Genomic DNA, 27,922 nt, shown 5'->3' with positions numbered 1-27,922 from the left:
TATGATCTGGGTGTTTCCTGTTGGACGGATCAATGCAACTATGCAGGACGTGGCTTCTGACTGATTTTAGTGGCTCCATAGCACAGTAGTGGACCAACTGTGAATCTGTGATCGATCAATGCATTATTTTGATGAGCAGAGGACCCCCTCTTCTCCGCAAGCATCGTGCATGATCACACGATGATTTCTTTCTTTCTTCCTCTTATTTTTCTCTTCCTTTTTGCCGAATTGTCAGCCAACTGATGGATTATTGAGCAATGCAGATATTATATATAATAAAATCATCAAGTTTGGGTTGTCTTTTGGACTTGAACATGATGCCCTACTATAATTTGATTTGTTTACAGGGCCGTAGTGATCTAGTTCTGCAAGAAAGAAAGAGAGGGGGAGCCCGGCGTCGGCTGCAACAACCAGCCCCACTAAAGAATAAGAGAATCCACATATATTTGCATCAGCTTTTCTAGCTCCTGGCTGAGACATAAAGCTGTAGTACATCTACGCATCTTCTTCCGCTCAATTATTCATTGCAAAAGAATCTCTAGGCTAGGCACATTGCTGCCTAGATTTCTTATGCTGGGGCCGGAAGAATCTCTGTGCGGATAGATCGGCCGAACGGTGTTATAGAGTCCCACACATATTTTTTTTATGTTCTTTCTTTCTTTCCTTTTTTCTTTTGGCTTCAATGGAATATCCATGTGGATTGGAATCACTAGCGTGCACGAAGATTTGAGATTGGAATCTCTAGGCTTTGAGGTCCCTGGCCTCAAGCTACACGATACTCCTACATGCTACAGTCGTACTACTTGCCATCACCCATCAGCATCAGAGCATGAGCATCGTCGATGCTGACATCGTGAGCGGGCTTTAGGCCCTATTTATTTACTCCACGGATTTGAACCATCCGTTCCAAAATGTAAATCAAACCTCTCTATCTTTATTAAAGGTTGTAGAAAAATAAACTAACATACAGTACACAGGTTTTGTTAAAATAAACTAACATATAGTACATCATCAAGTTAGTTTCGTTAAATATATATTTATAGCATATATATTCGTTTGGTTTTGTAGGTGTCAACATATTTTTCCACAAAGTTGGTTAAAATTAGTGGACTAAAAAAAACTAGAGGTGATGTGCGTTTTGAAACGGAGGAAGGAGTACACAGGTTAAACCACGATGTTGCCGGTGAACTTGCCATAGCCTGTAGCCGCAAGAGCAGATCATCGGACATACAGCTGAAGTAGATCATGCGGTGTTTAGTTTGTTGGGAGGTTTTCTTAAAGGCAATGATTGCTTTCTAGCCAGGCACTCTTAGCATGTGTTTGATTCTGGAATGACGTGGATCAGGTTGGAGCCAACCCTTTTTTGTGGGTTGCCGTAAACCCAACTCTGGTAGAAATTATAGGAACTATAGATGCAAATCTAGCGGGTAAGCTATCATTCTTTAGGACAAAACATTGACTTAAGATCTAGATAGATACATCCGAGAGGGGAAAGAGAGAGAGAGAGAGAGAGAGTGGGTCACAACCATCGGGCTTCGTCGACGAGTTCACCATGGTGGTGATGGTGGTGCTGACGACGAGGACGACGACGGCGTGAGGAGTCGGCGAGCTTCCCGCCGCTGACAGCGCAAAGTAGATCGGGTACTAGGTTTGTTGGTGGGTCTGGTGGGCACGACGTCAAACTAAGGCGTTCATGCTCTTGGCCCCACCCTGTCTTTATAGCGCTACGCGACGGGGCCCCACCAACCATGAGTTGGTTGTGCGCCCCCGATCAGGGCGTGGATCAGGGTTGGACTTGACCGTTGGGCCAAGTCCAGTGGAGATCAAATTATCAAGCTCGTGTTTGGATGAGAGGGAAGGAGAGGGATGGGTTGGACCCAGTCTTTTATTTGGTTGAAGAGGTTGAGAGGGTTGGGATGGATGTCCTTTTAACATAGTTAGTTGTGAACCCCACCTGTCAGCTGCGGGGCCTACCTATCGTCCTCTTCTTCTTTTTTCCTCTCACTTCCTCTTCTATCTTCTTCCTCCTCCCCGCACGGCCTCCTCTTGGCGCCGCCCGGCTGCAGCTCCTCCACGACGCCGTTGGCGCCTCCTTACGCCGTCGGCCGCCTCCGCGCCCCCTGCTCCTCCACAGTGTCGCCGCCCGCCCCGCCCAGACCCCCACCTCCCTGGCCCGCCTCCTCCTCCATGCCGCCCCGGTGTTGACCGCCGCCTCCTCCCCGCATTCGCACCAGGCCGGCCGGACGGATGCGCACGCCGTCCGTGCGGGTCGAGTGCGTCCGCTTGTTTCGGAGGGACGCACTCAACCCGCATCTATGAGGAATATTCCTCTACTAGGTCCGACCCAACCCCCACCCTCTCGAACCAAACACGAGTCAAAGTGAGTCGAACCCATTCCAACCCACTTTGACCTAGTAACCAAACGCACGGTTATCTTCTTCACCCTACTCTCCCTATATCTTCACAGGATGGTGGTAAGGGATTGGCGCACACGCGCGGCGGCGCCCCCCCCTCCCCAACGAGGGCTTGTGGCGGCGCCCCCCTGGAGGCCTGCGCGATGACAGCCCCCGGCGAGGGCGTGCGGCGGTGACCCCGGCGAGGGACCCACGGCCGCGAGGTGGTCCCCGGCGACATTTTTGTGAGTTTTTGCTCCCTGGTGCCTGTCCTCCTGTTTTAGGCAATAATCTGGACCTGATTAGGCAGACATATTATTCTAGATAAGCAAAAATATGATTCCCAATAAGCAACTTAGTACTCCAGGTTTCAGATGCCAATTACATGAATTGTCATTTTGTGGATGTGTTCATTTCTGTATCTGAAGTGAACTGTGAATAAGTAAAAGTGCTACATTTGCACGGATTTCATCTCGGTTGTCCCCCTTTCGGTGAAGAAACTATGTGGCTTTAAATGATGTTAATTTGCTTATACATTTGTCCTAAATTGCTTCCGAGTTTATTGTAATATGAATTGAGCTTTTAACAAAACTGCTTAGTACTGTATGAGAAAAATAGGATCAAAACATATTGAAGTGGGATATTATTTTGAAGCTTTTGCTGAGACTAACACGAATAGTGCAATCAGATTTTGGTTTTGATCCTCGGTTGTAAAGACATGGATTTTTTAACCTAGCAATCTTTTCTCTGTTTTTTTTGGAATCTTACCGGTGGAGTTGCTGTCTTTGCCCGTGCAAAAAGACAACAACAGCAAAGGTTTTTGTCAGAATAGTAAAAAGTGGACGGACGGACAGTGGTTCCGGTTCTAAAAAGGGGTGGCTGTGCGATAGGCTAATTTACAGCCGGATGTAAATTAGCCAGGTTCTTTCTTAAATCCTAACCAATCTGTTTAGTTTGTTGGGAGTTTGCAGGACTCCTGCATAGAATTTTTTCCACCAATCTCTCCAGTGTACTGCTACGCCCCACGCGTCGTCATATAACTCACAAACCACGCTTTCATAGCATGCATCCCCGGTTCGACTTCTGGCAGACCAAACCAAACTGCATATGCTTCATGCGCGAGCATGCAACGGTGTACGTATCCTCCCTACTGCACAGCCCGATGATGCGATCACCCACCCGGATCTGACACGGGCTGCAGCAGCCAGCAGCGCAGCGGCCTGTGGCCCGCGCCCCTGCCGCGGCCCCGCGCGCGAGCCGTCACAGGCGACGACGCGATGGTTCGGTGGCGCGCCCCCGCGCGTACGTAATGAACCCACCGGCGGCAGCGCGGTAGGTACGAGCCAATTACCCGGCGCGCGGCGGCCGTACGGGCTCGGCAGGCAGGCACGCGCGCGGGGGTTAGGATAGGAAAGGGGGCGCCGCGCCGTCGTACACCGCGAGCACGGGAGGGATGGCTGGTACGAGCGGTGGGGCAGGAGACTGCGCGGGCGGTGTTGGCCGGTGGGTGTATGGGCTCGCTGGTGGGCGGTGGGTGGCGATGGAGCGCGCGCCGACCGGTCGTACGTACCCTGTGAACTGGCCGGAGCGCGGTGCGCGCGTACGAGTTGTGTAGAGTGTTAGGTCAAACTTTTAATTCTCGACGACTCCTAACAAGGAGAGACCGCGTCTTGACGTGGTTTCTACGTCATTGTGTCAATTAGAGAAATACGAAATTTATTCTTTCTTACCGTATTCTTTCTTAAAAAGGAGCAGGAATATGAAATATAGTTGTTAGATAATAATTGCGAAACCCGTATTCTTTCTTAAAAAGGAGCAGGAATATGAAATATAGTTGTTAGATAATAATTGCGAAACCAGGTTTGAGTGCTCGTATTTTAGTTTTGAGAGTCCATTTCCATTACTTCAGGTTACATAGCACGCATACATTTCCCACTCCCTACTTCAACAACTCATCCATCCTCATATATAGATCCGATAGGAAATAAAGGTAAGGTCTCTGTGTCTGATGTAGCCACACATAGCTCTCCCCCCGTGCAACATCTCTATGCCGCCTCTCGCTATGATGGGAACAGAGCATAGCCCGCCAACACCTGCCTCTATTGCAAGCCCTTTCTTTCACTCCCATCTCCCTTCCACTTATACACTCATGTGGTGCAGTGGTGGGAAGCCTAACCCTACTAAGCGTTCTTCTTTTCAGAAAGTAGAAAAATAATTGTTTGATGAACCAGGAGTTACATCTTACATATACATGTGTTCCTACTATTCAAAATATTTATCACTATTGACTTTAATTCATAATATTTGATCATTCGTCTTATTCAAAAATTTATACAAATATACGAAAAGATAAGTCATGCTAAAGTATGTATGATAATAAAATAAATCAAAATAAAATAAATGATACTTCCATACTTTTTTGAATAAGATGAATAGTCAAACGTTACAAATCTTCAATCGAATTCAAATCTACGAAATTCGACAAGTTTTGCCTTCTCCAAATCTAGCACTGTTTTTATCGGGAAAAGCTATCACTTAGTCGAGTGATTTGAAGCCACTCCTTACTTAAATTTTTCTTCCTCCCCATCTGCACGCTTTCCTCTCCAACTCCAACCAAATTCCGGCGAGATTTGGGGTGCCAGGGTTAGGGGTTCGGGATTTTCGAGGTTAGGGGGGTTCGGGATTTCTGAGGTGGGTGCTCACCGGCGGCCCTAGAGGGAAGGCCGGTGGCAGTAGGCTGGCCTGGCGAAGGTGGCGGGCGTGGGGGCTGTGAGGCACGGCGGCGGGGGCGCCACTGGCTGGGTGGTGGTGGTGGAGGGTGGTTGGACGGTGCTGGGGAGGGAGGAATTAACGACAACGACGGTGGTGGGAGGGACAGGAAGGCGACCACGCGCGGGCGGGTGGAGGCACGACGGGGCGGCAGGTAGAAGAAGCACAACAGAGAGAGAAAGAGCAGCTGGAGGTTGAAGATGAACACGACACGTTGGATGACGATCGGATGATTTAAAAATCAAGTGACAGCGGCTCCTCTTTCACCGGGTGACGAATAGACACTCTTTATATGGGGGTGGCGACAAATCAGCGGCATATGATTTTCGGCAGACGAGAGCTGTAATTATTGCATGCAAAACCATCTAGTTGGTGTGCATAAATAGGCACCGAGCCATCCACCATCGAGCCCTCGAGAAGGGACCCCATCGAGGGAATATCCACCTTCTCTCTGTCTCTTGCTCCCTCTCCCTGGGTGTCTCATCCTTTCCTCCTCCCCTCCCTCTCGTGGTTCGTGACTCATGGAGGAGAATCAAGAGAAGTTTGCTGATACGGAGAGCGGCGGCGGCCGCGGAGGCGGACGGTGGCCGGCGGTGCGGGCGATCTGTGTCTTCTGCGGAAGCAGGCCGGGGAACCGGCCATCTTTCAGCGCTGCCGCGCTCGACCTTGGAAAGCAACTGGTACGGTGAGCTAGCTAGCAGCCATTGAGCTGCTTCTCGTCAAGCTAGGTATGCTAGCATCTTGCGTATTTTCGGTGCTTGATTGCTGCTAGCTCCGCAGGTCGAAAGGCAGATCAACCTGGTCTACGGCGGCGGCAGCGGCGGCCTGATGGGCCTGGTGTCCAAGGCCGTCTATGACGGCGGCCGCCACGTCCTCGGGTAATAGACGATGATGCCGTATCTCCAATGCAAAGCTAGCATTTTTGTTTTTCAGTAGTGATTCGTCACTGCGTACTTCTTCGTCTCCCTCCTGGCTTTGGATTTTTGGACTACCCCTCTGCTGAATGCTGGCTCATGTTGTTGTTGCAGGGTCATCCCTAGCGCGCTCCTACCTGAAGAGGTATTGCCAAATCTCCATTCCTGTGTGTCACCGTACCCAACCCCAACACGAGCCAGCAGGCACGATGGATTTGAGTGTGCGCCGCAGCGCATGGATTAAACCTGTGGTGCCCATCTGTAGGTGTCAGGGGAGACATTGGGAGAGGTGAAAGTGGTCAGGGACATGCATGAGCGCAAGTCAGAAATGGCGAAACACGCGGACGCTTTCATCGCCCTGCCAGGTCTAGCTCGGTCAAAAGACCAACACTAAATAATACCAGCATTATTTTGGATCATTTCTTGCTCCCAAACAGCATCGCCTTCTCTTCCTTCTAGCTACGACGTCTAAGACATGTAGTATAGTATAGCTAGGGTCGTCGTTGATGCAGTGTACAGCTCGATCGGGAGCCGAATGATTTGAGCTACACCTAGTTGTTAATTGTCTAACATGCGCAGGCGGTTACGGGACGATCGAAGAACTGTTGGAGATCATAGCGTGGGCGCAGCTGGGGATCCACAACAAACCGGTAACCTTGTCGTATTTAACTGCCGTTTGCATTCTATAATGCCGCCGCCATTACCTCTATCTTCTAGCCCCATTAGCTAGGCCGTCATGCCTCATGCCTAATGGAGTAGCTGCTAGGCTGTTAATCATATATCCCCGCTCTGCTGACACCCAACTAATCAACCAACGCTGCATGGCCGTCGGTGCCTTTTGCGTCATCATCGTCACCAGGTGGGGCTCCTCAACGTGGACGGCTTCTACAACAGCCTGCTCTCGCTGTTCGACAAGGGTGTCGAGGAGGGCTTCATCGACGCCAAGGCGCGCAACATCTTCGTCCTCGCCGACACCGCCGCCGAGCTGCTGAACAAGCTGACCGAGGCGCGGTTGGCGGCCGACGAGGAAGATGGCACCGCCGCCGGAGGAGGAGAAGAAGAGAAGGGCGCCGCCGCAGGCGTCAAGAGGAAAAGAAGCTAGATTGTTATTATTATTATCACGTGTTCCAGGCCATCCACCTATGCACTTTTGTTGTTTTCTTGATCCGGAGTTTGTTGTTTTGTACTCCTAGGTTTCATTCCCGCAATGTGTGGATCCAGCAACCAGCTAGCATTTACTAATCTTGCCAAGCAGTAACGCCTCTCGTGATCGATTAGCGCCAGCAGGAAGCAATATGCACTGCATATTTGATGTACGTACCTTCATGTGGCAGCAAATGTCCCGCCCTCTACGTACGTACTTAGTGTGTCAAACGTGTGCTATAGTACTTGCTGAATCTCTTCTAGAAATAAGATTATTATGGCAAAGCAAAAGCTTTAATTTCTCCGTTCTTTGGGGGAAAAAAATATAGAATTCGTTGTCTAAAGTGAGCATATGCATGTTCTTAATCCTGGTGTACTCTGATCAACTAACAGCAGCGATTTGCACACTCTCAACATCAGTTGCTTCCTCCAGCATTACTCGGTTATATGTGTTCAAGAGGCGGGGTTGGCTCGGGGAGGTCTCTGCCAGGTTTCAAGGGATCGATGCACAGGCATCATGGCCAAATTTGTGATGGGTCAATGGGTGTGGTGTGGATTAGTAAGGTGACGGCGGCGATCATGGATCTCATGGTACAGGACTCTAGGAGTGCCACCGGAAATGTGAAAAGAAGAGTGGTGTTGATTGGCATTAACTCCACATATGCATATTCTCCTCGGTAGTTTTGCTACCGGCTACCGGCTGCAAATGTAACTCAATCAACTAAACGACAACACACATAAAATGCCGAGCACTTGCCATAAATGACAACACGATCCAATCAAGACAAAGTTTAGCTGAATATACCATTGGCAATATAAGTACGCTACGTATTGTCCAACAATGTTGGGAGAAAAATGCCTCAGAAAATTAACCTACATATGCGCTCATACATCGCCGCGAGTGTGACGCAGAGACGTACTGGTTACATGGAGACGTACAGTACAGTGCGAGCCACTGCGGCGCCTGGATTTGGTTTTACCATAAACGAGGCGAGCAAAGCGGCACGAGCGAGAATCCAGGCCGGGCCACCCCCGGTCCCCCGCAGCGCCCCTTGGATTTTCCGCGGCCCGGTACCACTGCCACCGGGCACTCCACTCCGATCCCCCCCCCTCCCCTCGTCGCCTGCCGCAAGTGGGGTGGGCGCGTCAACCGGGTTGGTGCCGCAAATTAACCGCGCCAGCACACATGCGTGCTGCCCTGCCGGTGCCCCGCCTGCCGCCGTGTCCTTTTGGCCACTTGCCTGCCGCCCCACCGCGGCCGGCTGGCACCTCGATCACCCCTTGCCGCGCGCCGTCGTCGTCGTCCCGTTGCCGTGCCACGCGCTGCCGTGGGGGCGCACGCCCACCGGGCTAGGGAGTAGGACTGGCCGCCGAGTGCCCGCGCGCAAGCGCGCCGGGACAAAAGGGGGCCGGATCGGCCCGGCGTAGTGGACGGGCCAATTATTGGGGCCGGCCGGGCTACGGGCGCTACGAGGAGGTACCAGGCTTCCAGCCGGGTACGTGTGTGCTCATACCGAGCCACTTCACAGTGCCCACTGGCCACTGCCGAGCTGTGTGCGTGACTCTTAAGCTGCCGTCTGCCTTGCTGCGTCTCCCTCCCTACAAGAACAGCCTTTGTTTGCCGCCGGGGCCCTTTTGCCCTCCTGGCGAGAGCACGGCCGCGGCGCGGGGCTCTGCCGCTCCGGCGCTATGGCCCCCAGCCCTGCTGAGCGCCGCAGAGGGAGAGTATGGCCATGGCATGCATGCGCTGGTGCGCGCACACCGGCCGCGCCCCGTACGCTCTCTCACCACGACGGGGTAGTGCCTGCAGCCGGACGACACCAACCCGGCCGGGTGGGGGCTTTCGCCTCGGCTCGGCGGGGACAGGGCCGCTCTTGTCTGCTTGCGTTGGCGTCCGATTATTTGTGCGGAAGGGAACGGATCGGAGGACAAGGTTTGATAGTGCTTTGTCACGTACTACTCGTGTGTACTGGCCATGTACGGCGCGTGACGTACATACAGTAACAAAGGCCGTGAAAAGCAGAAAGCTCGCCGATAACCTGTGAGAGGCCGAGTTCTTTATCCGAAAGTTTCTTAAGTCCAAGTTGAAAAGTTGGTAAATTTGGTTACACCACCCACACATAGTAGTTATAGAAAGAGATTTCTGCTCTCAAACTACAGATTTCTATCTATCACTCACTCAAAAAGTACTAGAAATTAAATTGGGAATGGGAATTTAGGGTTTAAGGATTTAGAGTATAGATGGCCAAATGGACGGCACCGTTATAGATATTAGAGATAAATATCCTGTAACAACATTTGAATAGCTCACGATTGGGGTCGGCCTTGATAGAGTTTGTTATGGTTTATATCTTGTAAACTAGCTAGATTCTTGTTGTAGATAGATTGAGTCAAGGCCGAACCCTATGTAACCTACGTACTTGTGCACTTGTCATTGAGATTAACACGAAGCCGTCACCCGAGACAAAGGGCGACGTTCCACCCTACCTCTGATCTCCTCTTTCATGGTAATCAGAGCCACTCCTCCATACGTCAATGGCGAGTTCATCATCTGCTTTTGCCGCACTGGCTCTTGGTCATCCGGTGATTGAGAAGCTCAGCATCATCCGGTGATTGAGAAGCTCAGCAGGAACAACTATCTCCTATGGAAGATTCAAGTGTTGCCTGCCGTACGCGATGCGCGGCTAGGTTTCCTCGACGGCACTATCGTCGCACCAAGCGTCGAGATCGACGTCAAGGTTGGAGACAGGACTGAGAAGCAGCCCAACCCCGCCCACAACGACTGGGTAGCGAAGGATCAACTCGTCCTCAGCTACCTTCTGTCCACCATCTCAAAAGCTGCATTGACACACGTCTCCAACGCGGAGACGGCGGCTGATGCATGGAAGAGCCTCGAGGACGTCTATGCCTCGCAGACTCGTGCTAGAGCAGTCAGCACCAGAATTGCTCTAGCCACTATTCGCAAGGAGAACATGACGATCGTCGAATACTGCAAGATGAAGGCATTGGGAGATGAGATGGCATCTGTTTGCCCTACAAGTTGAAGAATTGGTGCAGTATATCCTCACTGGTTTATATATGGAGTTTAATCCTAGTGTCTCTGCTGTTGTTGCACGTGCTGAAAGGGATCTCCATTAGAGAACTCTACACCGAACTGTCCCATCGTGCTCGTGCTAACCCTAGCACTATGCATCAACTCATTCAACCCAAAACTTCATCAATTTCCTCACAAATTCATATAGATATATGTCAATTCATCCATTTCATCATAAACTCGTATATAGATAGAACAATTCCACCATAAATTCATATAGTACAACACTATAAGTTGGGGTATTCGTGCCACATAGTGCCCGGCCAAGAATCGTGTCATGCCTGGGCAGGCACTATATGCCGGTATGGTGGCCCAAGCACTACACTATGCATAGGGCCGTGCCAGCCCAGGCACTATTGCCATAGGATCGGATCGTATTAGTGCCATGCTTTGGGCTACCCGCTGGGCCTGGCCCATTTGGCCATCTATAGTTTAGAGGTTTGGATGTTGAGGGCTACCTGTAGCCTGCAGGCCTAGAGGGAGCTCCGATACGGCTAGTCGACCGAAGTTGGAGGTGGAAGAGACAATGGCGAAAAGGAGGCAGCGAAGGCACCGTCGGAGCTGAGTGGTGGAGGCAGCGGGTACATAAGGCCCTGAGTGGTTAGAGTCAGGCACGACTAAGGCCACTAGAGTCGGGGTGAGAGGTGGGGGCGCCGCGTCAATGCACGAATATGACATTACTGGCGAATGGAGAGAGAAGGGAGGGGCGGAGGAGAGAGACAGGGTGGTGGGCACATAGGTGGGGCGCGCTGGTGTCATGCACAGTGACAGTGAGGTAGGAGGAGGGTCAGTTGGGTATGAGTAGGATGAGGCCGTGGTCGGCCTCTATTGTCATGGAATCGCGACAAAGAAGATGCATCGAAAGAAGAAGATGAGGGGCATAGATTTGAAGCATAGATTGAGATCCAATGGTGAAAGATGGTGATTGACGCTAAAACTATTTTTCAATAAACTGAGAGCGAGACAGACCTTTTGTTTTAGGCCGTCGATCTTGCAACATTGTAGTGTTGTTGATTTTATCAATCACATTTCGTTTTGCACCACAAAATGTCAATTTCATTCGGAACTACCTATCACGTTTCTCTGCATTTCACATCCTCGTAGCCTGGAACCTTCCTATCTGATCGACGGAGCAGGCATGGCCGCTTCACTTGTTGCGCTGCTCACCGTGCTCATCGTACCTCTGCTCTCCTTCCTTCTGATCGCCGCCTGGAGGCCTTATTTTCACCTGCAACGCAGCGATGGACGGAGGCTGCCTCCATCCCCGCCAGGCGGCCAGCCGCTCCTCGGCCACCTCCACCTACTGGGTAGGCTGCCGCATCGGGCGCTCCGATCGATGGCCGCGTCGTGCGGCGCGGTCATGCTCCTGCGCCTCGGCCAGGTGCCCACCGTCGTGGCGTCCTCGGCGGCCGCCGCGGAGGAGGCCATGAAGACCCGTGACCTGGCCTTCGCCAGCTGCCCCAGGCTGCGGATGGCCGACCGCCCATACTGCACCCGCGACATGGTCTTCGCGCCGTCCGGCGAGCGCTGGCGCCAGCCCGCACCGCGTCTGCGTGTCCCACCTCCTCAGCCCGCGCCGCGTCCTCTGCTTCCGAGCCGCCCGCGAGCAGGAGGTCGCCGCGCTGCTCGACCGCGTCCGCGGCGCCGCCGACGGTGCCGTCGCGGTGAACCTGAGCGACCTCCTCATCGCCTACGCCAACGCCGTCATCTCGCGCGCCACGTTCGGCGACGCAGGCTACGGGCTCGAGGGTGACGACGGGGGAGGGACGAAGCTGAGGAAGGTGTTCAGTGAATTCGAGGAGCTGCTCGGGACAGTCCCGATGGCGGAGGTGGTGCCGTGGCTGTGGCCGGTGGACGTGGTGACGGGGCTGGAGCAGAAGGCGAGGCGCACCTTTGAGGAGATAGATCGGTTGGTTGAGAAGGTCATCGCTGACCATCGCCGGCGGCGTCGTGGTGCGCGGCGGGTAGGAGACGGAGAGGACGATCGCAGGGACTTCGTGGACGTGCTGCTGGACTTGAGCGAGACAGGGGAAGAGGTCGGGGGAGTCCAGCTCGACACGGTCACCATCAAAGCCACCATCCAGGTATGCTTATTACTGTGCACAAAGCACAACACATCCCCACAAACATTTGGTTGATAACGAGATGGAATTTGATGCATGGTTATAGGACATGCTTGCTACCGGCACTGACACTTCGTACACGCTGCTGGAATGGGCCATGGCGGAGCTCATCAACCACCCGACCCAGATGCACAAGCTCCAGGGCGAGATCCGCGCTGCCGTCGGCGCCGCCGGCGGCATCACCGAGGACGACATGCCCAAGCTACCATACCTCAAGGCCGTCATCAAGGAGACGCTCGGGCTGCACCCACCAGACCACCAGGACCTCTCCTTCTGCCCCGGGAAACCCTCGAGGACACCGAGCTGCAAGGCTACCACGTCCCGGCACGGACGCGAGTCGTGATCAACACGTGGGCGATCGGCCGGGACCCAGCCACCTGGGAGAATGCCGAGGAGTTCATGCCGGAGAGGTTTGCCGCGGACGGCGAGGCGGAGTACCACAAGATGGGGCTGGACTTCTTCTTGCCGTTCGGCGCCGGGAGGAGGGGGTGTCCGGGCGTCGGGTTCGCCGTGCCGGCCAACGAACTGCTTGCGAGCTTGCTGTATCATTTTGAGTTTTTGACTGGGAGGTTCCAGGTGGAGCGAGGCCGTGGACGGCATCGGCGGTGGTGGACATGAGCGAGGTGAACGGCCTCTCCGTGCGCCTCAAGAAGGCTCTGCTTCTGGTTGCCAAACCGTGGCCTCGCTGAAGAGTGAAGAGCCAATAATCGTGTCGTGCGTTTGGCTTAGCACGCCAACAGTAGTGAAGCACTGGTTTGTGCTCTCTCTCGCAATAAAGTGATGTGTCTTGAATTTTAGCAATCTATAAGTGTTAGCGCTACTATTTCCGAAAGGGAAAGAAAACTAGTTGCCGTTCAAAACGGTTGTTTTCTTATTTATCTATCAATCACTCAAAATTTACTGAAAATCGAAATGGGAAAAGAAATTTGGGGTTAGAATGTAAGGTTACCCGTGGCCTCCAGGGCTAGAGCTCTAGGCGGCTCGCCGCCAACGGTGTAGTGGAGAAGATAGCGACAGAGCGGAGGTGACAAGGCACGCTGGAGCGTGATCCTATTGGCGGTGGAGGCATAGGTCCCTGACGAGTTAGCATTGGGCGGCGACGGAGGACACCAGGACCGAGCATTATAACTATAGGGGTCGAATAATTTACATCATGCAAGTTTTTTTTGATCATGGGACTGACTTTATTCATTCAAGAAAAGTTACATCGTTTACCAGTTCATCTAAAATACAGCTAGGGGCCTCATCGTCCCAGACACAGTTTTGTCTAATCATTCGAGCTCGCTGCGCTAAACTATGAGCCACTTGATTTGCTTCCCTACTGCAGTGCTCAATAGAAATCTCCTGGAAACCACTCCACAAAATATTGCATTCATCATAAATGGGAGCTGCAGAATTCGCCGAGAAACCCCCATCCTGCATTATTTGCACTACCTCCATGCAATCCGATTGGATGATAAGCTTGTTGCACCCAATTCTTTGTGCTAACATCAGTCCCTCCTTGAGAGCATAAGCCTCTGCCATTTGCGCATCCACTAAGTGCAGCACAAAACTATGAGCAGCTGCCAGAAACCCTCCCGAGCAATCTCTGATCACCGAGCCAACACTGCCACAGCCACCGTTTTCATCAAAACCGGCGTCAACATTCACCATCACCTTCCCAACCGGAGGCTTCTTCCATCCCTGTCTCACCTTCACCACTTTCCTTGCTGCTAGCATATAATTTTTGGTGAGTGCCGCAATAGCCATGGCAGACCTTGGGATGTTCTGAACAGTCTCCCCATGAACAAATTGCCGACGTTCCCACCAAATATACCATCCTGCCGTCAAAACCAGCTCTGCAAAGCCCACTCCCAACGCCTGAACTTGATCTTCATTTGTTATAACCTCTTCCAGAATCACAGAACCTGAACGATCGGTGTCTATTATCTGCTGAATTTTCTCTCCAAGACCCATCGACCTCCAGACTTCTTTCACTCTAACACATGTGAATATGAGATGTTTAATATCTTCCGCTCCATGCTGACATACAGGACAACCTCCTGATTCTCCAATATGACGATTAGCAAGGATAGCCCGACATGGTAGCAGTCCTTTGAGCGCCCTCCAACCAAAGATTTTAATCTTTGCTGGAACTTTCAATCTCCATAACTTCTTCCACAGCTTACTCCTTGATGCAGTCCCAACTGGGACCTGAATTGTTCTTGCCCCATACTTTTTATCCCATTGACAGTGGTACGCTGATTTCACTGAAAAAGAACCACTTCTGTTATGGTGCTAGGCCACTACATCTTCTCTGCCTGGTGTGATCGGAATTTGCATAATTCGATACACATCAGTTGGCCAAAAGATAGACCTTAGCAACTCCTCATCCCAAGTATGGTCTATAGGATTAATCAATTCTTCCACTGTTGTCACCAATCTATTTCCCCTGATCGTCTGGATCTTTAAGTTTTGGCTTCCTGGTAACCAATTGTCTTCCCAAATTTTAATCTGTGAACCATCACCCACTCTCCAGATATACCCTTGCTTAAAACATTGGAGTTCAGCAAATATACTTTGCCATGTGTATGAACTCCCACTCTTCAGTCTTGCATTAAGTAACTTGCCATCAGGAAAATATCGTGCTCTAAGGACTCTAGCACATAGCGATCCTGGATCACTCAATAATCTCCAAACTTGCTTAGCTAGCATTGCCAAATTGAAGCACTGCAGATCCCTGAAGCCCATACCACCCTTGCATTTTGGCATACACATTTTCCACCATTCCTACCAGTGGATTCTCTTATGATCTTCCTCATCTCCCCACCAGTATTGCGAGATGACACTTGTAATTCCTTTGCAGATTTTTGTCAGAATTCTAAATACCATCATCGCGTAGACCGGCACGGCCTGAGCTATAGATTTGATAAGAGTTTCCTTTCCTCCCAAACTAAGGACCTTTTCCTTCCAGCCGGCAATCCGAGCCACCACCCTGTCAAGCAAATGCCTGAAACAATCGCTCCTATCAGCCCCCACTAAAGCTGGGAGTCCCAGATATTTATCTGTTAGCGATTCAGTCACAATATTCAGACTATGAAAAACCTCAACCTTCACTTCCACATCTGTATTTTTGGAGAAATAAATACTTGATTTGGCCTCACTTAACTTTTGTCCTAAACTTGCACAATATTTGTCCAGGATATTTGATAAACAATCAGCATTCCCCTTATCAGCTTTCATCAGAATGAGCGAGTCGTCTGCAAATAGTAAGTGAGATATTGCTGGTGCCCCTCTACAGACTTTAACCCCCTCCAAATCTCCCCTCTCCTCTACCTTCTTAATCATACTAGACAGACCTTCAGCAACCATAAGGAAGAGATAAGGTGATAAAGGATCACCTTGGCGCAAACCTCTGGTTGGTGTGAACATATCTGTCTCAAAGTTGTTGAACCGAACTCTGTATCGGACTGATGAAACACATGCCATGATTAACTGAATCCAGCGTTGATCAAAGCCCAATTTGGCCATAATTTTCTCCAGAAAAATCCACTCCACCCTATCATAAGCTTTATGCATATCTAGCTTAATAGCACACGCTCCCTTGCTCCCTTTTTTTCTTCTTCATTGTATGTATACACTCATATGCCAACAGGATATTATCTGTTATTAGCCGACCTGGGACAAAAGCGCTCTGGGACTCGCTAATAATCTTAGGTAGCACTATTTTGAGCCTATACGATAGCAACTTGGAAATAACCTTATACACCACATTACATAGCGAGATAGGGCGAAATTGGGTTACCTTATCAGGATTATCCACCTTAGGAATCATAACTATGGTTGTATCATTCCAACCCATAGGTATAGTTGCATTGTTAACTGCTCCCAACACCTCATCATCAAGATCATCCTCTAGAAAATTCCAGAACCGTTTGAAGAAAATGGCATGGAGACCATCCGGCCCTGGGGCTTTCAGATCGCCAATGCTAAATAAAGCCTTCTTTACCTCCTCTCTTGTAAACGGTTCCAGAAGAGCTTGATTCATTGCACTTGTAACTCTCCTGTCCACATCATTCAAAATGCCATCCTCCACTTCTAGGACCTCTCTTGTAAACAACGTGCCAAAATAGTCTTTCACCATAGCCCCCATAGTATCAATATCTTCATGACGAATTCCCTGGTCATCCACCAACCCTTTGACCAGATTTCTCTTCTTGCGACTAGAAGCAAACTGGTGAAAGAAATTAGTATTTCTGTCACCATGTTTAAGCCAATTAGCACGAGCTCTTTGCACCCAGTAAATTTCCTCTTGTTCTAGTTGCAACTCAATTTGGAGAAGGATCTCCTTTTGAGCAGACAAGAATTCGTCTGTCTGCGATCCTTGTTTCAACACCTCCAACTTTCTCCTAAGTTTCTTCATTCGTTGAACAGGTTTCTTCAGCACCTTCCTATCCCATTCATGCAGGTCTGAATGAACTTGGTTCAGCTTACTCATCAAAAACCCCCCTGTCCTTGAGCCGAAGCCCGCGTCCAGGCCGTCTGCACCACCTCCTGCACTGTCTCTTCCTTCAACCATTTGGCTTCAAAGCGCTTTGTAACACAATTGGCCTGATATTGCCCCTCCGAAGTCTCAGTCTTCACACATAAAGGGCGATGATCAGACTTGAGATACTCTCCATTCACTAATTCAGCATTAGGGAACATATCTCTCCATTGATCGTTAATAACACCACGATCAATCCGCTCCCTAATCCTCCCCCTGTGCCAGGTAAAGATATCACCTGTAAACCCCATATCAGAAAGCCCACATTCATCAAGAGCATCGTGAAAATCTTGTAATTGCCTTTGAGATCTTGCTCTGCCTCCTTCTTTGTCATGATGAAACAAAATCTCATTAAAATCACCCACCACCAACCATGGCAACGAATTCATACTATTTTTTAGATCTCTCAGTGCCTCCCAAGTTCGGTCTTTATGATCCCAATTTGGGTCTCCATAAATACCAGTTAGACGCCATTCCTCCCCTTCTCCCATTACGACATCTATATAGTATTGAGAAACCTTTACAGGCCTCACCACTACCTCTTTCTTCCAGTACATCAACAAACCCCCACTACGGCCATCACTCTCATGAATGGCAAACTTATCATATCCCAATCTTCGCTTCAGATTCGCTGCCTTTGCGTTACTCAGATGTGTCTCAGACAGAAAAAGAACATCTGGATTCTCCCGCTTCTGGACCTCCCGAAGCACTCGAACTGCCCGGGAGCTAGCCAACCCCCGGCAGTTCCACGCTAAAATTTTCATTGTGCCCGGTCACTCTCCTCGAAGGAGAGCGCCGATTTTGCATTTGTAGAATCATTGTTCACCTCCCCGCCCCCTTCGCTCCTCCTCGGCCTCTTTTTTTCTTGTAAAGCACTCGGGCTTACAACATCTGTTTTCAGAGCCGGCTGCTTCACCATTTGCAAAGCTCCCTCCTCTTTCTCAAAAGCCATACCATCCTCCGCTTCTGCATCTCCATCCACCGAGGCATACATCTCATATGGGTCCTCAGGTACCCCACTGCCTCGCGCAAAACTCCGCCCCCGACCTCGTCCTCTTCCTCCACCACGTCCCCCTCTCTCGTCTCTCACCATAGCCGACGGCATAAAAGCAACCCTCAACCACTCCCCCCATGCACACTTCTCCCTCGGATGAACACCATCTCCACACTCCACTACCTCATGTCCAAGACATCCACAAAAGAAACAGAAGATTGGTAGCTTCTCATACTGTACCACACACAACATCCTCTCCTTCAAAGTAATTGGCACCACCCGAACTAGTGGTTTCTTGAGATCAATCCAAACCCTAGCCCTTAGGTATGGTGTTGAATTAATTTTCCCATCATTCACCAAAACCGTGATGCACTCTCCTACCTTCCTTGCTACTTTCTCTGCCAAAGCCTTCTTCTTCATAAGCATCTCCGGGACCCCTTGGATCCTTGTCCAGATTGGGATCTTATCCAGCTTGTATGTCTTCACGTTGGAGAAACCATCGTACTCCTCCATGACAATGGCCGCCCCACGGAAAAGCCAGGGCCTCCCCTCCATGACTCTGTTCCAATCTCCCAAGCAATGGAGTTGGGCAACGAACAGGTTCGGTTCTTTCGCTTTGAAAGTCACTTCCTTCGCCGCTCCCCACGCGTTCCTCAGTGCACCAAACAAAGCCGTATGACTGAAAGCCTTAGTCGTATGAACCCTAAACAGGGCCAGCCATCGGACCTCCTTGACGAGTTCTTCGAATTCCCCTGAGAAGTCCAGGTCTTCCTCCTCCTCACCCTGAAGCGTCATCCCTTCAAGGTATTTCTCCAGACTCGGCATCGCCTCATCCTTCACATCCATCCCCTTCCCCTTCTCTCTCTCGGTACTCCCCACCATGCAGACCGCTCGCCCGGTTCTTCCAACCCCACCGAAGGGATCAGCAGCGCCGGCGAATCAATTCTGGTGGAGAAATCACGTTGATCGTAACGTGAGACAGGTTGACTCCGTCGCCACCGCGGGAGTATCAGGAAACCCTAGTTTAGGGGACCTTTACATCATGCAAGTTTCTTATATTCTAAGGGTCATATAATGCAAATTTTAAGTATTCATTGCGTATCATACAACATAGTGTAAGTGTTCTGATATGTGCCTGCTCGATCGCACCGGATATCAACACAGCTGTTGCTGCCTTCATGCACGTTATGTACTTGGGCCCAATTACTCGGCTTGGCCTTCCTTTCGTCTACACCGATGACCGACCCAACAATGAAGGTGTGTCATGTGTGTGTGTGAGAGAGGAGGAGGAGCAAAGCGCCCAAGTCGAATCCGAGTCGAGGAGGCCCATCTCCTTCCGTCTGTCACGGCGCTTCCAGCCCCACGGCCCTAACCGCGCCTATATTAATAGCGTGCCCGTGCGCGGCTGACCTGATCGCTCCCCCGCAGCAATAATCCCTAGTGCCCGCCTGCCTGCCTGCCTGAGCAGCTTCCACACGCGCGCGCCACAGCAAAAGCTGCTAGCGCTCGGTTTCGCCCGCCTCGACGGATCTGCGCCGCCGCCGCTAGGTCGATCCCCCTGCAGTAGGCTCGCACGGCAAGGAGAGGCTGACGAGATGGTGGTCGTGGTCGAGGGGGAGGAGTACTACTCTGATTCCGACTCCGACGACGACGTCGACCGCTACGTGTTCCTCGCCCGCCCGCCCGCGCCGGCGGCGGGCCGTCGTCACGCGGAGGACGATCGCGGCGCGAGCTCAGCTAATGACGACGACGACGGTGATGGTGACGCGACGGGGGACGAGGAAGAGCCCGAGCGAGGCGGTGGGAGGACGAAGAGGAGGCCTCTCGACCGGGAGATCTTGGACGGCGCCCCCCCGCCGCCGCCACCCAAGAGGGCCCGGCTCGAACTGATCGCGCCGCCGTTTGCGCAGACGCCACCGAGCGGTTCGGGGTCGGAGACGGAGTCGGACTCGGACTCGGCGGCCTTGCCGTGCGTTGATGTGGCCGGGGAGTCCGGGAGCGAGGGGAGCCACGACCACGAGAAGGTCCACGGGCGTCGGGCTCCGGGAAAGGGAGGGGAAGCCAATAACGCGACCAAGAGGAAGCGGGGTGCGTGCGGCAAGCGGGGAAGGGGTCCGGGCTGCGAGGCGGATGGCGATCGGGCTGTGACAGCGGCGGCGAAGGCTGGCGCGCCGCCCGCCGCAACCTCCGGGCGCTTCCTCTGCAACCTGTGCGAGAGGTGCTTCGACAGTTTCCAGGCGCTCGGAGGGCATGTGCTCGGACACCGGAAGAAGGCCAAGGTCGCCATTGCCGCAGCAGCAAGTCTCGACGTCGACGATGCCGGTGGCGTGATTGGTAACTGCAAAGAGGAGGCTGCCGTGGTTGAAGCGAACGAAGAGACTGCCAACGGCATTGCCCAGGCCGGCAAGATGGTCGCAGTGGCGGCGCGTCGTGGGAAAGCCAATGGCGGCGGCGGCTGCCATGACAAGATCAAAACTGTCGACGGCGTTGCAGAGCATCGTGACGACGTTGGCTTCGGCAACAAGGGCAACGGCATCGCTGTATCGAGCCATTGTTTCACCAACGGCGGCAACTCCAGATGCAACGAGAAGACGGGCATTGGCGCAGCAATCTCCAACCAGAAGGCCGTGGTCGGATCATGCCACGAGGGTGCCAATGGCGATGGCAACGGCGTGAGGAGGACGCTGTACAAGTGCAAGGTGTGCGGCACGGAGTGCCCCACAGGGCGCGCGCTCGGCGGGCACATGAGGAAGCACCGGAAGCGGCCACCACCCGGTGGCGACGGCGGCGGTGGGGAAGGGAGGTCGCCAAGTCCTGCGACTGACGGAGACTTCCAGATACCTTTGTCACGGCTGTTCGTGCCGAGAGAGAACACGATAGGACTGATTTGAATATATAGTTCATACAAATTGTGAAACGAAATTCGAAGAGACTACATGCCGTACTAAATTGTGTATTTGCAGTATTTTTTTAACGATGCAGCCTTTTTATTTAAGTTTTTGTATCTGCATCCTCTCTGCTGCTGGGAATGGATTTTTATAGTTATATACAGTGTTTCTCAAGATGGACTAAATTTCATCTCGGTTGCTCGAGCCATGTCAGACCGTTCTTATTTGTCTGACCCTCCACCATGGATGCGCGGTGAGCTCCCCCTCACAAGAAACGTGGAGTAAATGCTCGGCAGTTGCTTTCTTGAATTGTGCTTGCTACATCATAGATTTACAGTAGTATAAGAGATTGCCCAGCGAGTGGGAAAAAAAAGAAAATTAAGATTCACATCTCCTAACTATCATGATTGCAGATTCTGCAGTTCAAATTTTCATCAAATTAAAAAATTTGCTCCAAGTCAATTTTGATTTCCTTCCAAAAAAACCAGTTGTGCTATTGCATTAATTTGTCAACGACAGTAATTTGTATACCTGTATTCACCTATCAGAAGAAACATAACGTTAACAACTGTACTGGTGCGCATATGTACCATGATGACCAATCATGGTGAAACAATGGTCGACGAAAGAATTGATGTATACAGAAAGAATGGCAACCTACGCAAAATGCCAAGTTTCTCTCTCAGAAAAGATATGGAACTAGATGTCAACTTCACAGTTGCGCGGTCCAAAAACTGTCGATGCACCGAACTGCTTTTTAGCTGGGCAACAACTTCCTAAGTTGCATAAAGCACAACATCAGCTTCAAACTAAAGAATCGAGCTTCCAGTATAGCTTCCTCCAGCCATATCATCAATCTATCTAGAAATGACCTCCTGCTCATCTTTTTAGCGTCCAGCACAGCTTCAGAAGAGACACGCCCAATGATCATAAATGACTCCAAAGAAGTGCCTCCAACCTGACAAAGGAGATCACATGTTAATAATGGGGCCAAAAACAATTTGGCTACTCCTAGCGTTAGCATTTCAAATCCCAGCTCCAAATAAGAGTGACGGTTGAACTTTCTTTTGAAATAATAGTGAAGGTTAAACTTACCCCTGGTATAAAAAGGGAAAAACATGTATCAGCCAATTAGATTTTCTTTAAGACTTTTTTGAAAGGCTATTAGAATTTAGACAAAAAAATGTATATTTATCCTCTGTGATAACTGATAAATTGCTGATTACTGCCAATGCTACTGAAATTTCAAGCCAATGTAATATCTACAGCAAGCTTGATCCCATGATTCCCTTTTTAAAGCAGTCAAAGATAAGAGCCATTACTAGTTGGGACTGAATGGCTATGGGAAAAGTGAAGGAAAAAAGAATTTGACAATAAATGTAGCACGCTATGAGAACCCGAACATTTATTCTGGAAAAATGAGAACAAATAAATTCGACTAGGTTGCTAGCAATTCCATACACTTACCAGGGCATGATTGACTGCGCGTAAACAGTCATTTGTTTTAAGCATCAACAAGATGACTCTTGGTAATCTCCTCAGCAGCTCCGAGATTTCAGAAAAATATAAGGAGGCGTAATTCTGTGCTCAAGAAATTAGTAATCTGAGTAAGGTTGGATACCAGGACCTAAATGTCAACAAGACTTTTTTATGCAAATCCAAAAGACTTTTTTTATAATGATACAAGACTCTATCGACAGACTCAAAACACAAACTTTACTAAAATCCAAATCTAATTATCTAACACTAGGATACATGCAATAAAAAATATATTATATTATAAAAGGGAAACAATATGATTGATGTAAGAAGGAGAATACCAGCCTATATACTCAATATAAAGTAGGAATATAAAAGATTTTAAACCTAGTTAATGTATGAAGTAGGTTCAGATTCCAAGTAAAACGCTATATAGTGAATATGTATTCCTTTTCTCCCATTTTAGAGAGAGAGTATGGGCTGATGTTAGGTGATTCAACAGTCTGTAGCCTATTTTCTCTGTTGGTCATGGCTAGATTCAAAGACCTGCTAATTTGATGAACAAATCACCAACAGCAATATCAGAATCTTTCTAGAACTGCATGCGGGCAACTTCATAGCCCTACAGATACTGTTATACTCCCTCCGTCCTACATTGCAAGTCGTTTTAGCTTTTTTAGGTTCATAGATATTATTATGCATCTAGATATAGTGTATGTCTAGGTGCATAATAATATCTATGAACCTAGAAAAGTCAAAACGACCTACAATTTGGAACGGAGGGAGTACTGTTAACCAAAGATATTCATTTTCTCTGTAACATTTAATGCGGTGTCATGGATGACCGTTGGGGGCACAATACTGTTATATACCTGCAGTTCAGAATAATCAGTAGTTTTTCCGTCTAGGACAAGATGATCAGGAGATGGATCAATCACCCTTTGCCATGGCCTCATTGTGAGAACACCAGCAAAGAGTGCATGAAGATCTTCCCCAGCACCTAGTTTGATACTGTTCTCCTTAATTGCTTTTGCATCAGCAAAAACAAGCGCCTGCATTGAACAAATGTTATAGAGAAGAATTAGTATTAGCTACTAATCAGAGAACTATGACAGGAACTGCAACAGTATTGTCAGTTTGTCACCTTCCAAAGAGAAGCATAGCTTATCCTAGTAGTATAATCAAGCTCTTTGTAAAGACCATGGTCGAGAAGAACCAACTGTGGCTGTTTCCAACCTACATTTAAGTAATTAGGAAGTTAGCCATCATAACACTTCGGATGACCTATGGAACACATATAAAATGTTGAACAAAGAAAGGTGGTGTTGCTACATAGATAGAACAACCTTTATGCAACAATGCAAGACATGACTACCTCTCAATCCTAGGAGTATAAACAACCACTTGTTCACATACCTCCAAATTCAGCAGAGCTTACTTCATAGTACATATGGCCATGGCGCAAATATTTTTTAAAAGAAACTCTGCTAGTTATCTATGTAACGACTAGACATCAATATCACGCACAATTGTGAAACCAAAAAAAATGAAGAATTATTGATTTATTGTGGAATTGTAATGTTTCAAGTGACATTCATGTATTTCATTTCAGGAAAGCAAAAAACAATGTAAATGACTCAATGGTCTCATTTGAGATGCCAGATACAAATATTCTCACCAAAAAATTTTCTGCTGTCTTGTGGCATGGGTCGGACCATCATATTGGCAGCATGGGGATCACAATGAACAAAACCATGCTTGAAAATCATCTCAGCAAATGCTTTACTGACCTAGAAATTTTAAAGGTGAGTATTTGTAACATATTGCTGGCATGATTAGTAAATGAGCACACAGTGGCAACTTACTAGGTTCGAAACATCAGAAGGGTGAATGCCAATTTCTTTAATGCCATGAACATCAGTTACCTCCTTGGCATCCATAAACTCCATGGTGAGAATTCTAGATGTGCTGAGATTCCAATAAACCTTGGGGGCATAGATGCTACCGGCAATGTGAGGAGACAACCTTCTAAAGTTATCCAAACATTTTTCACTGTTTTTGGCCTCATTCAAGAAATCCAATTCCTGAGAATCATAACAAGAAGTTACTACCAGCTCCAGTTTTTTAATAATTATTATAATTGTTGATCCTTTGGTTTCAGCACACCGTAAATTACATAAAATTCAAATTCGAAATGAACAGACTACTGCAAAGAACTTTGATTATTAAGGGCAACAATCATATAGCAATTAAAAGACTAAAAAATTCTGACAAATGAGAAAAGCAGGTTAGTTCATTAGGTAACAGGCAGAAAGAAAGAATATAGTCCATGAGGCGATAGCAAGGAAATTATATTGCCAGCTAAGACTAGGAAGGTACCTTAGGGGCACTTTCTCGAACTTCATCAACCAACCACCTGCATGGAAACAGTTATTGGGCAATAATGGAAATGACCTCTGCATGAAAAAACTTAAAAAGTAGCATGACAATCAAGGATTTACAGCCCCATTGACATAAATTAGGTTCTGAGCTCAGCGTGCAAATCAGGCATTGCGAATGAGAATTTGCGATAAAGAGCTAGTGCCAACTATATCAAGATTGATGTTAGGCGGTAGGCCACGCAATCTAATTGTCTGTCTCGTTTATAAGCTAAAAGTAAGATTTTCGGTTAGGTACACTACAAATGCAGCACCCCACCCACCTAATCTATGGGGAACAGATTTTACATGGACCTATTCTACCAGCTAGTATAACATATCATTAGTAAATCTTGAAAATTTATTCTAATTCAAAGTTTAAAAACTATCCTTTATGGAAAACAACAAACGTGCCCTCAATCATGCACTTACTGGATAACTAGGGGGCTTGGAGACCACAATTCAATTTCTAATTGATAATTCAAGCTGTAAAACGAAGTATATTGAGGTAAATGACTGCCTTGTGTGATTAACCAAGATGACTTTACGACACGCTTTATATTTCGACTGATTCAAGCAGACTGTCATTGCTAAAAATCAAAAAAGAAAAAGCAAAAGAAATAGCAAGATAAAGTTGCTACCATTCAGAAGCGATACCTGTAGTCAAATGTAGGGAAAATATAGTGCAGAGCATTCACTAACAAATCCACAGTAGCTATATCTACAACACTGGTATCTGTCAGGTGATCGTGCTGAACCTGGAGATCAAGTTAAAAAGATACATTGTGAGAAAGAAAACAAGGTTAGTTCAACTTCTACTGGTATAATTTATTCAGGACAGACTGCAATGCCTCTTTAAACTCAACCTTAACAGCAACTTTTTGTCCATCGTGGGTTCGTGCAGCATGGACTTGTGCAAGAGAAGCACTTGCAAGTGGGACAGGATCAAATTCTGCAAAAAACTACACACCGAATAACGGAGAGAAAAATTGAGGTCAGAACTGAAGAATTCCAAGTTAACATGCCGTGCTCTAGTCAGCAAATTCCATTATTTGACAGAACTCTACACGCGATAAACACAAGATTAATAATACGCCCTGAGTCACTCCACTTCAGCTCCAGTTATTCAGGAGCCTCCTACAGGCAGTTGTATTGCTCGAAAAAGTAAGGCAAAGAGGATGCAGGCAAGGCACTAACAGTTTCTGGCGATTCTCCGAGATCCTTGGCAAACACCCCGCGGACCTCCTCATATGACGAGACCGGGCACTTCTTCAGCATCGATTCCCTCATCGTCTGCACGTACTCCTCCGGCACGACATACTCCTGAAACAAGCACACCAAGACAGGCAGCTGAAAATCAAGCTATGCCACAGGCAAATCAGCGAATGGTCACATTTAAGATCATTCTCAAATCGAATCACACGGATCGCTGAAACAACCCCAGAGGCCAAGTCCGTACCAGCTGCGCGATGTGCTGGCCGAGCTTGATGTAGATGCCGCCATTGCGGAAGCAGAGCTCCTGGAGTCGGTTGGCTGAGCGGAGGTGGGCGTCGTGCTTGGCGCTCTGCCACGCGGGGGTGCCCGGCTCGAGGCCAAAGAGGGACCACTTGTAGTCGAGCGCGACGGTGGCCGCCGTGACGGAGTCGCGGAGGAGGCGCGGGGGCAGGTGCGCGCAGACCTTGAGCGTTGCGGCGGGGTCCTCGGTGCTGGCGACCGCGACCGCGCCGGCGCCGGCGCCCAGCGACAGCGCCGCCGTCGCCGCCCGCCGCCACATGGGTCGGGGGCTGCGGGCTCTCCTCTGACCGGCTTCTCTTTCTTCCGCCGCAAGATGTTCGGGGGAATTCGGGCGAGCTGGCTTTGTTTCCGACGGGATTCGTGTGCTCGCGCGATCCGTTCCGTGTTTATACCGACGGTCCGACGCCACGGTGTCGCAACTCACAAGGTCAAGTGTTTAGAGGGCTAAGACTGACCGCACCGCAGGACGCGAAACGCGCCTGCATGCGCGCCGCTCGCCTGGACAGCGCGCGGGCCGCTACCGGCCGCGCGGGGGAGCGCTAGAAGTAGCGGGTCAGCAGGCGCACGGTAAAGGAGGGAGAGAGTTGGGGGGAGAGAGGGAGAGGGGAAGTGAGAGGAATAAAATATGGAACAGTGGGTATAGAGTATGGAATAGAGATAACACGAGTGCAGAAGAAATGAGTACATAGTAGAAAATCTCGATGACTAGGATAGAATATTCCTTTTAAGAGATGGAAATAGAGGTCGACGAGTGCAGATAGCCTAAAGTTTAATCCCTGTCACATCGAATGTTAAAGATTAAAATAAATTAATAAATGAAGGCTAATTCGCGAGACGAATCTATTAAATCATGGATTAGTAGATTCATCCCGCGAATTAGCCACGAATTATGCAATTAGTTTTATAATTAGTTCATGTTTAGTCCTTCTAATTGGTATCAAACATCTGATGTGATCCGAACTAAAAATTAGTCCATGGATTCAAATACCTCTTAATTTAATGGGTTTCAAAAAGAAAGTGGGCTGGTATATATGCTTGTTTGAAACTCTTAAAAACTGAATAAACTTTCAAATAGGAGGGCTGATTCCGGAATTTTGTCCGGAACAAACACATGACCTGAAATATCTTTCAGTGTCAGATTTTGCAATGTTTCTTAGTAAAGTAGGGCTGATTTTTTATAATCCATATCAGATTATGGTGGGTTATGCTCGATTACCACGGATTCAGGTCGGTTGGAGGTAGCATCATTGTTGACGTGCGCATGTGGGCTATGCCCTTGTGATTTGGACTTTTGGTTGAATCCTTGTACATTGTTTGGTCACCGATATGTTGCTTAAGTTGGCCCACTTGTGTTGGCTCTGTTAAAAAAAGGCAAGCTGAGTCCACCAAAATGTCATTTAAAACTGCTTAAATATATTTGCATTTCAATATTGTATACAAACAAATACTATTTTTTATCGTGCGAGAGTTATTTAAGAAAACGGGCGTAGTTGGAGGCTCTGTAATTGTAAATAGTAAGGTACATTTTGCAAGTGATTCTAATGCTAGCGCGTGGTTTTGTTACCGTAAAAAATTGATTCCGCAATGAGCCATTGCTCTCCTCACTCTTCTCTGATTTTGACAAAATAAATTCGAACCCCACCTCCACTTGGGCAGAGGCATACATAA

General features: G+C 49.1%; 3 protein-coding genes and 1 pseudogene across 3 annotated transcripts; 2 read left to right on the top strand and 2 right to left on the bottom strand.

Moving 5' to 3' along the window:
- Positions 1-5,561: 5,561 nt before the first annotated feature.
- Positions 5,562-7,330, top strand: LOC117836513 (probable cytokinin riboside 5'-monophosphate phosphoribohydrolase LOG4). The gene is made up of 6 exons (XM_034715958.2): positions 5,562-5,842; positions 5,943-6,040; positions 6,191-6,221; positions 6,342-6,441; positions 6,656-6,726; positions 6,936-7,330. Exons 1-6 carry the CDS (start codon positions 5,684-5,686, stop codon positions 7,176-7,178), a joined length of 702 nt encoding a protein of 233 aa, XP_034571849.1. The 5' UTR covers positions 5,562-5,683; the 3' UTR covers positions 7,179-7,330.
- Positions 7,331-11,361: 4,031 nt separating this feature from the next.
- On the top strand, positions 11,362-13,191 carry LOC117835200 (cytochrome P450 71A1-like; annotated as a pseudogene).
- Positions 13,192-15,205: 2,014 nt separating this feature from the next.
- Positions 15,206-16,994, bottom strand: LOC140221075 (uncharacterized). Its single transcript, XM_072290396.1, has 4 exons — positions 16,221-16,994; positions 15,775-15,910; positions 15,565-15,675; positions 15,206-15,480 (listed from the first exon to the last, which is right to left on the bottom strand). Exons 1-4 carry the CDS (start codon positions 16,992-16,994, stop codon positions 15,206-15,208), a joined length of 1,296 nt encoding a protein of 431 aa, XP_072146497.1.
- A 4,350-nt stretch (positions 16,995-21,344) lies between these two features.
- On the bottom strand, positions 21,345-26,710 carry LOC117837608 (putative ABC1 protein At2g40090). The gene is made up of 11 exons (XM_034717326.2): positions 26,199-26,710; positions 25,937-26,062; positions 25,606-25,701; positions 25,397-25,497; positions 24,702-24,738; positions 24,188-24,406; positions 24,001-24,112; positions 23,467-23,558; positions 23,195-23,374; positions 22,311-22,424; positions 21,345-21,801 (listed from the first exon to the last, which is right to left on the bottom strand). Exons 1-11 carry the CDS (start codon positions 26,511-26,513, stop codon positions 21,601-21,603), a joined length of 1,593 nt encoding a protein of 530 aa, XP_034573217.1. The 5' UTR covers positions 26,514-26,710; the 3' UTR covers positions 21,345-21,600.
- Positions 26,711-27,922: the final 1,212 nt, after the last annotated feature.

This window comes from Setaria viridis, chromosome 9, assembly GCF_005286985.2.
Source record: "Setaria viridis chromosome 9, Setaria_viridis_v4.0, whole genome shotgun sequence".
Taxonomy (NCBI): domain Eukaryota; kingdom Viridiplantae; phylum Streptophyta; class Magnoliopsida; order Poales; family Poaceae; genus Setaria; species Setaria viridis.
Note: the sequence above shows the minus strand (reverse complement) of the source record. Positions and strands in the feature narration are given on the sequence as shown.

What these genes read in the sequence shown, in the direction of transcription:
- LOC117837608 (XM_034717326.2), bottom strand. Translation starts at nt 26,513, where the DNA reads ATGTGGCGGCGGGCGGCGACGGCGGCGCTGTCGCTGGGCGCCGGCGCC. An exon ending in GACAAAAAGTTGCTGTTAAG is followed by an intron (nt 25,498 to 25,605) that starts GTTGAGTTTAAA and finishes CTTGATCTCCAG; the next exon opens with GTTCAGCACGATCACCTGAC. An exon ending in TTCGAGAAAGTGCCCCTAAG is followed by an intron (nt 24,407 to 24,701) that starts GTACCTTCCTAG and finishes TATGATTCTCAG; the next exon opens with GAATTGGATTTCTTGAATGA.
- LOC117836513 (XM_034715958.2), top strand. Translation starts at nt 5,684, where the DNA reads ATGGAGGAGAATCAAGAGAAGTTTGCTGATACGGAGAGCGGCGGCGGC. An exon ending in CGCTTTCATCGCCCTGCCAG is followed by an intron (nt 6,442 to 6,655) that starts GTCTAGCTCGGT and finishes TAACATGCGCAG; the next exon opens with GCGGTTACGGGACGATCGAA. An exon ending in TGGGGATCCACAACAAACCG is followed by an intron (nt 6,727 to 6,935) that starts GTAACCTTGTCG and finishes CATCGTCACCAG; the next exon opens with GTGGGGCTCCTCAACGTGGA.
- LOC140221075 (XM_072290396.1), bottom strand. Translation starts at nt 16,994, where the DNA reads ATGGTTGAAGGAAGAGACAGTGCAGGAGGTGGTGCAGACGGCCTGGAC. An exon ending in AGGTGGATAATCCTGATAAG is followed by an intron (nt 15,911 to 16,220) that starts GTAACCCAATTT and finishes CGCTGGATTCAG; the next exon opens with TTAATCATGGCATGTGTTTC. An exon ending in CTTCCTTATGGTTGCTGAAG is followed by an intron (nt 15,676 to 15,774) that starts GTCTGTCTAGTA and finishes TACTATTTGCAG; the next exon opens with ACGACTCGCTCATTCTGATG.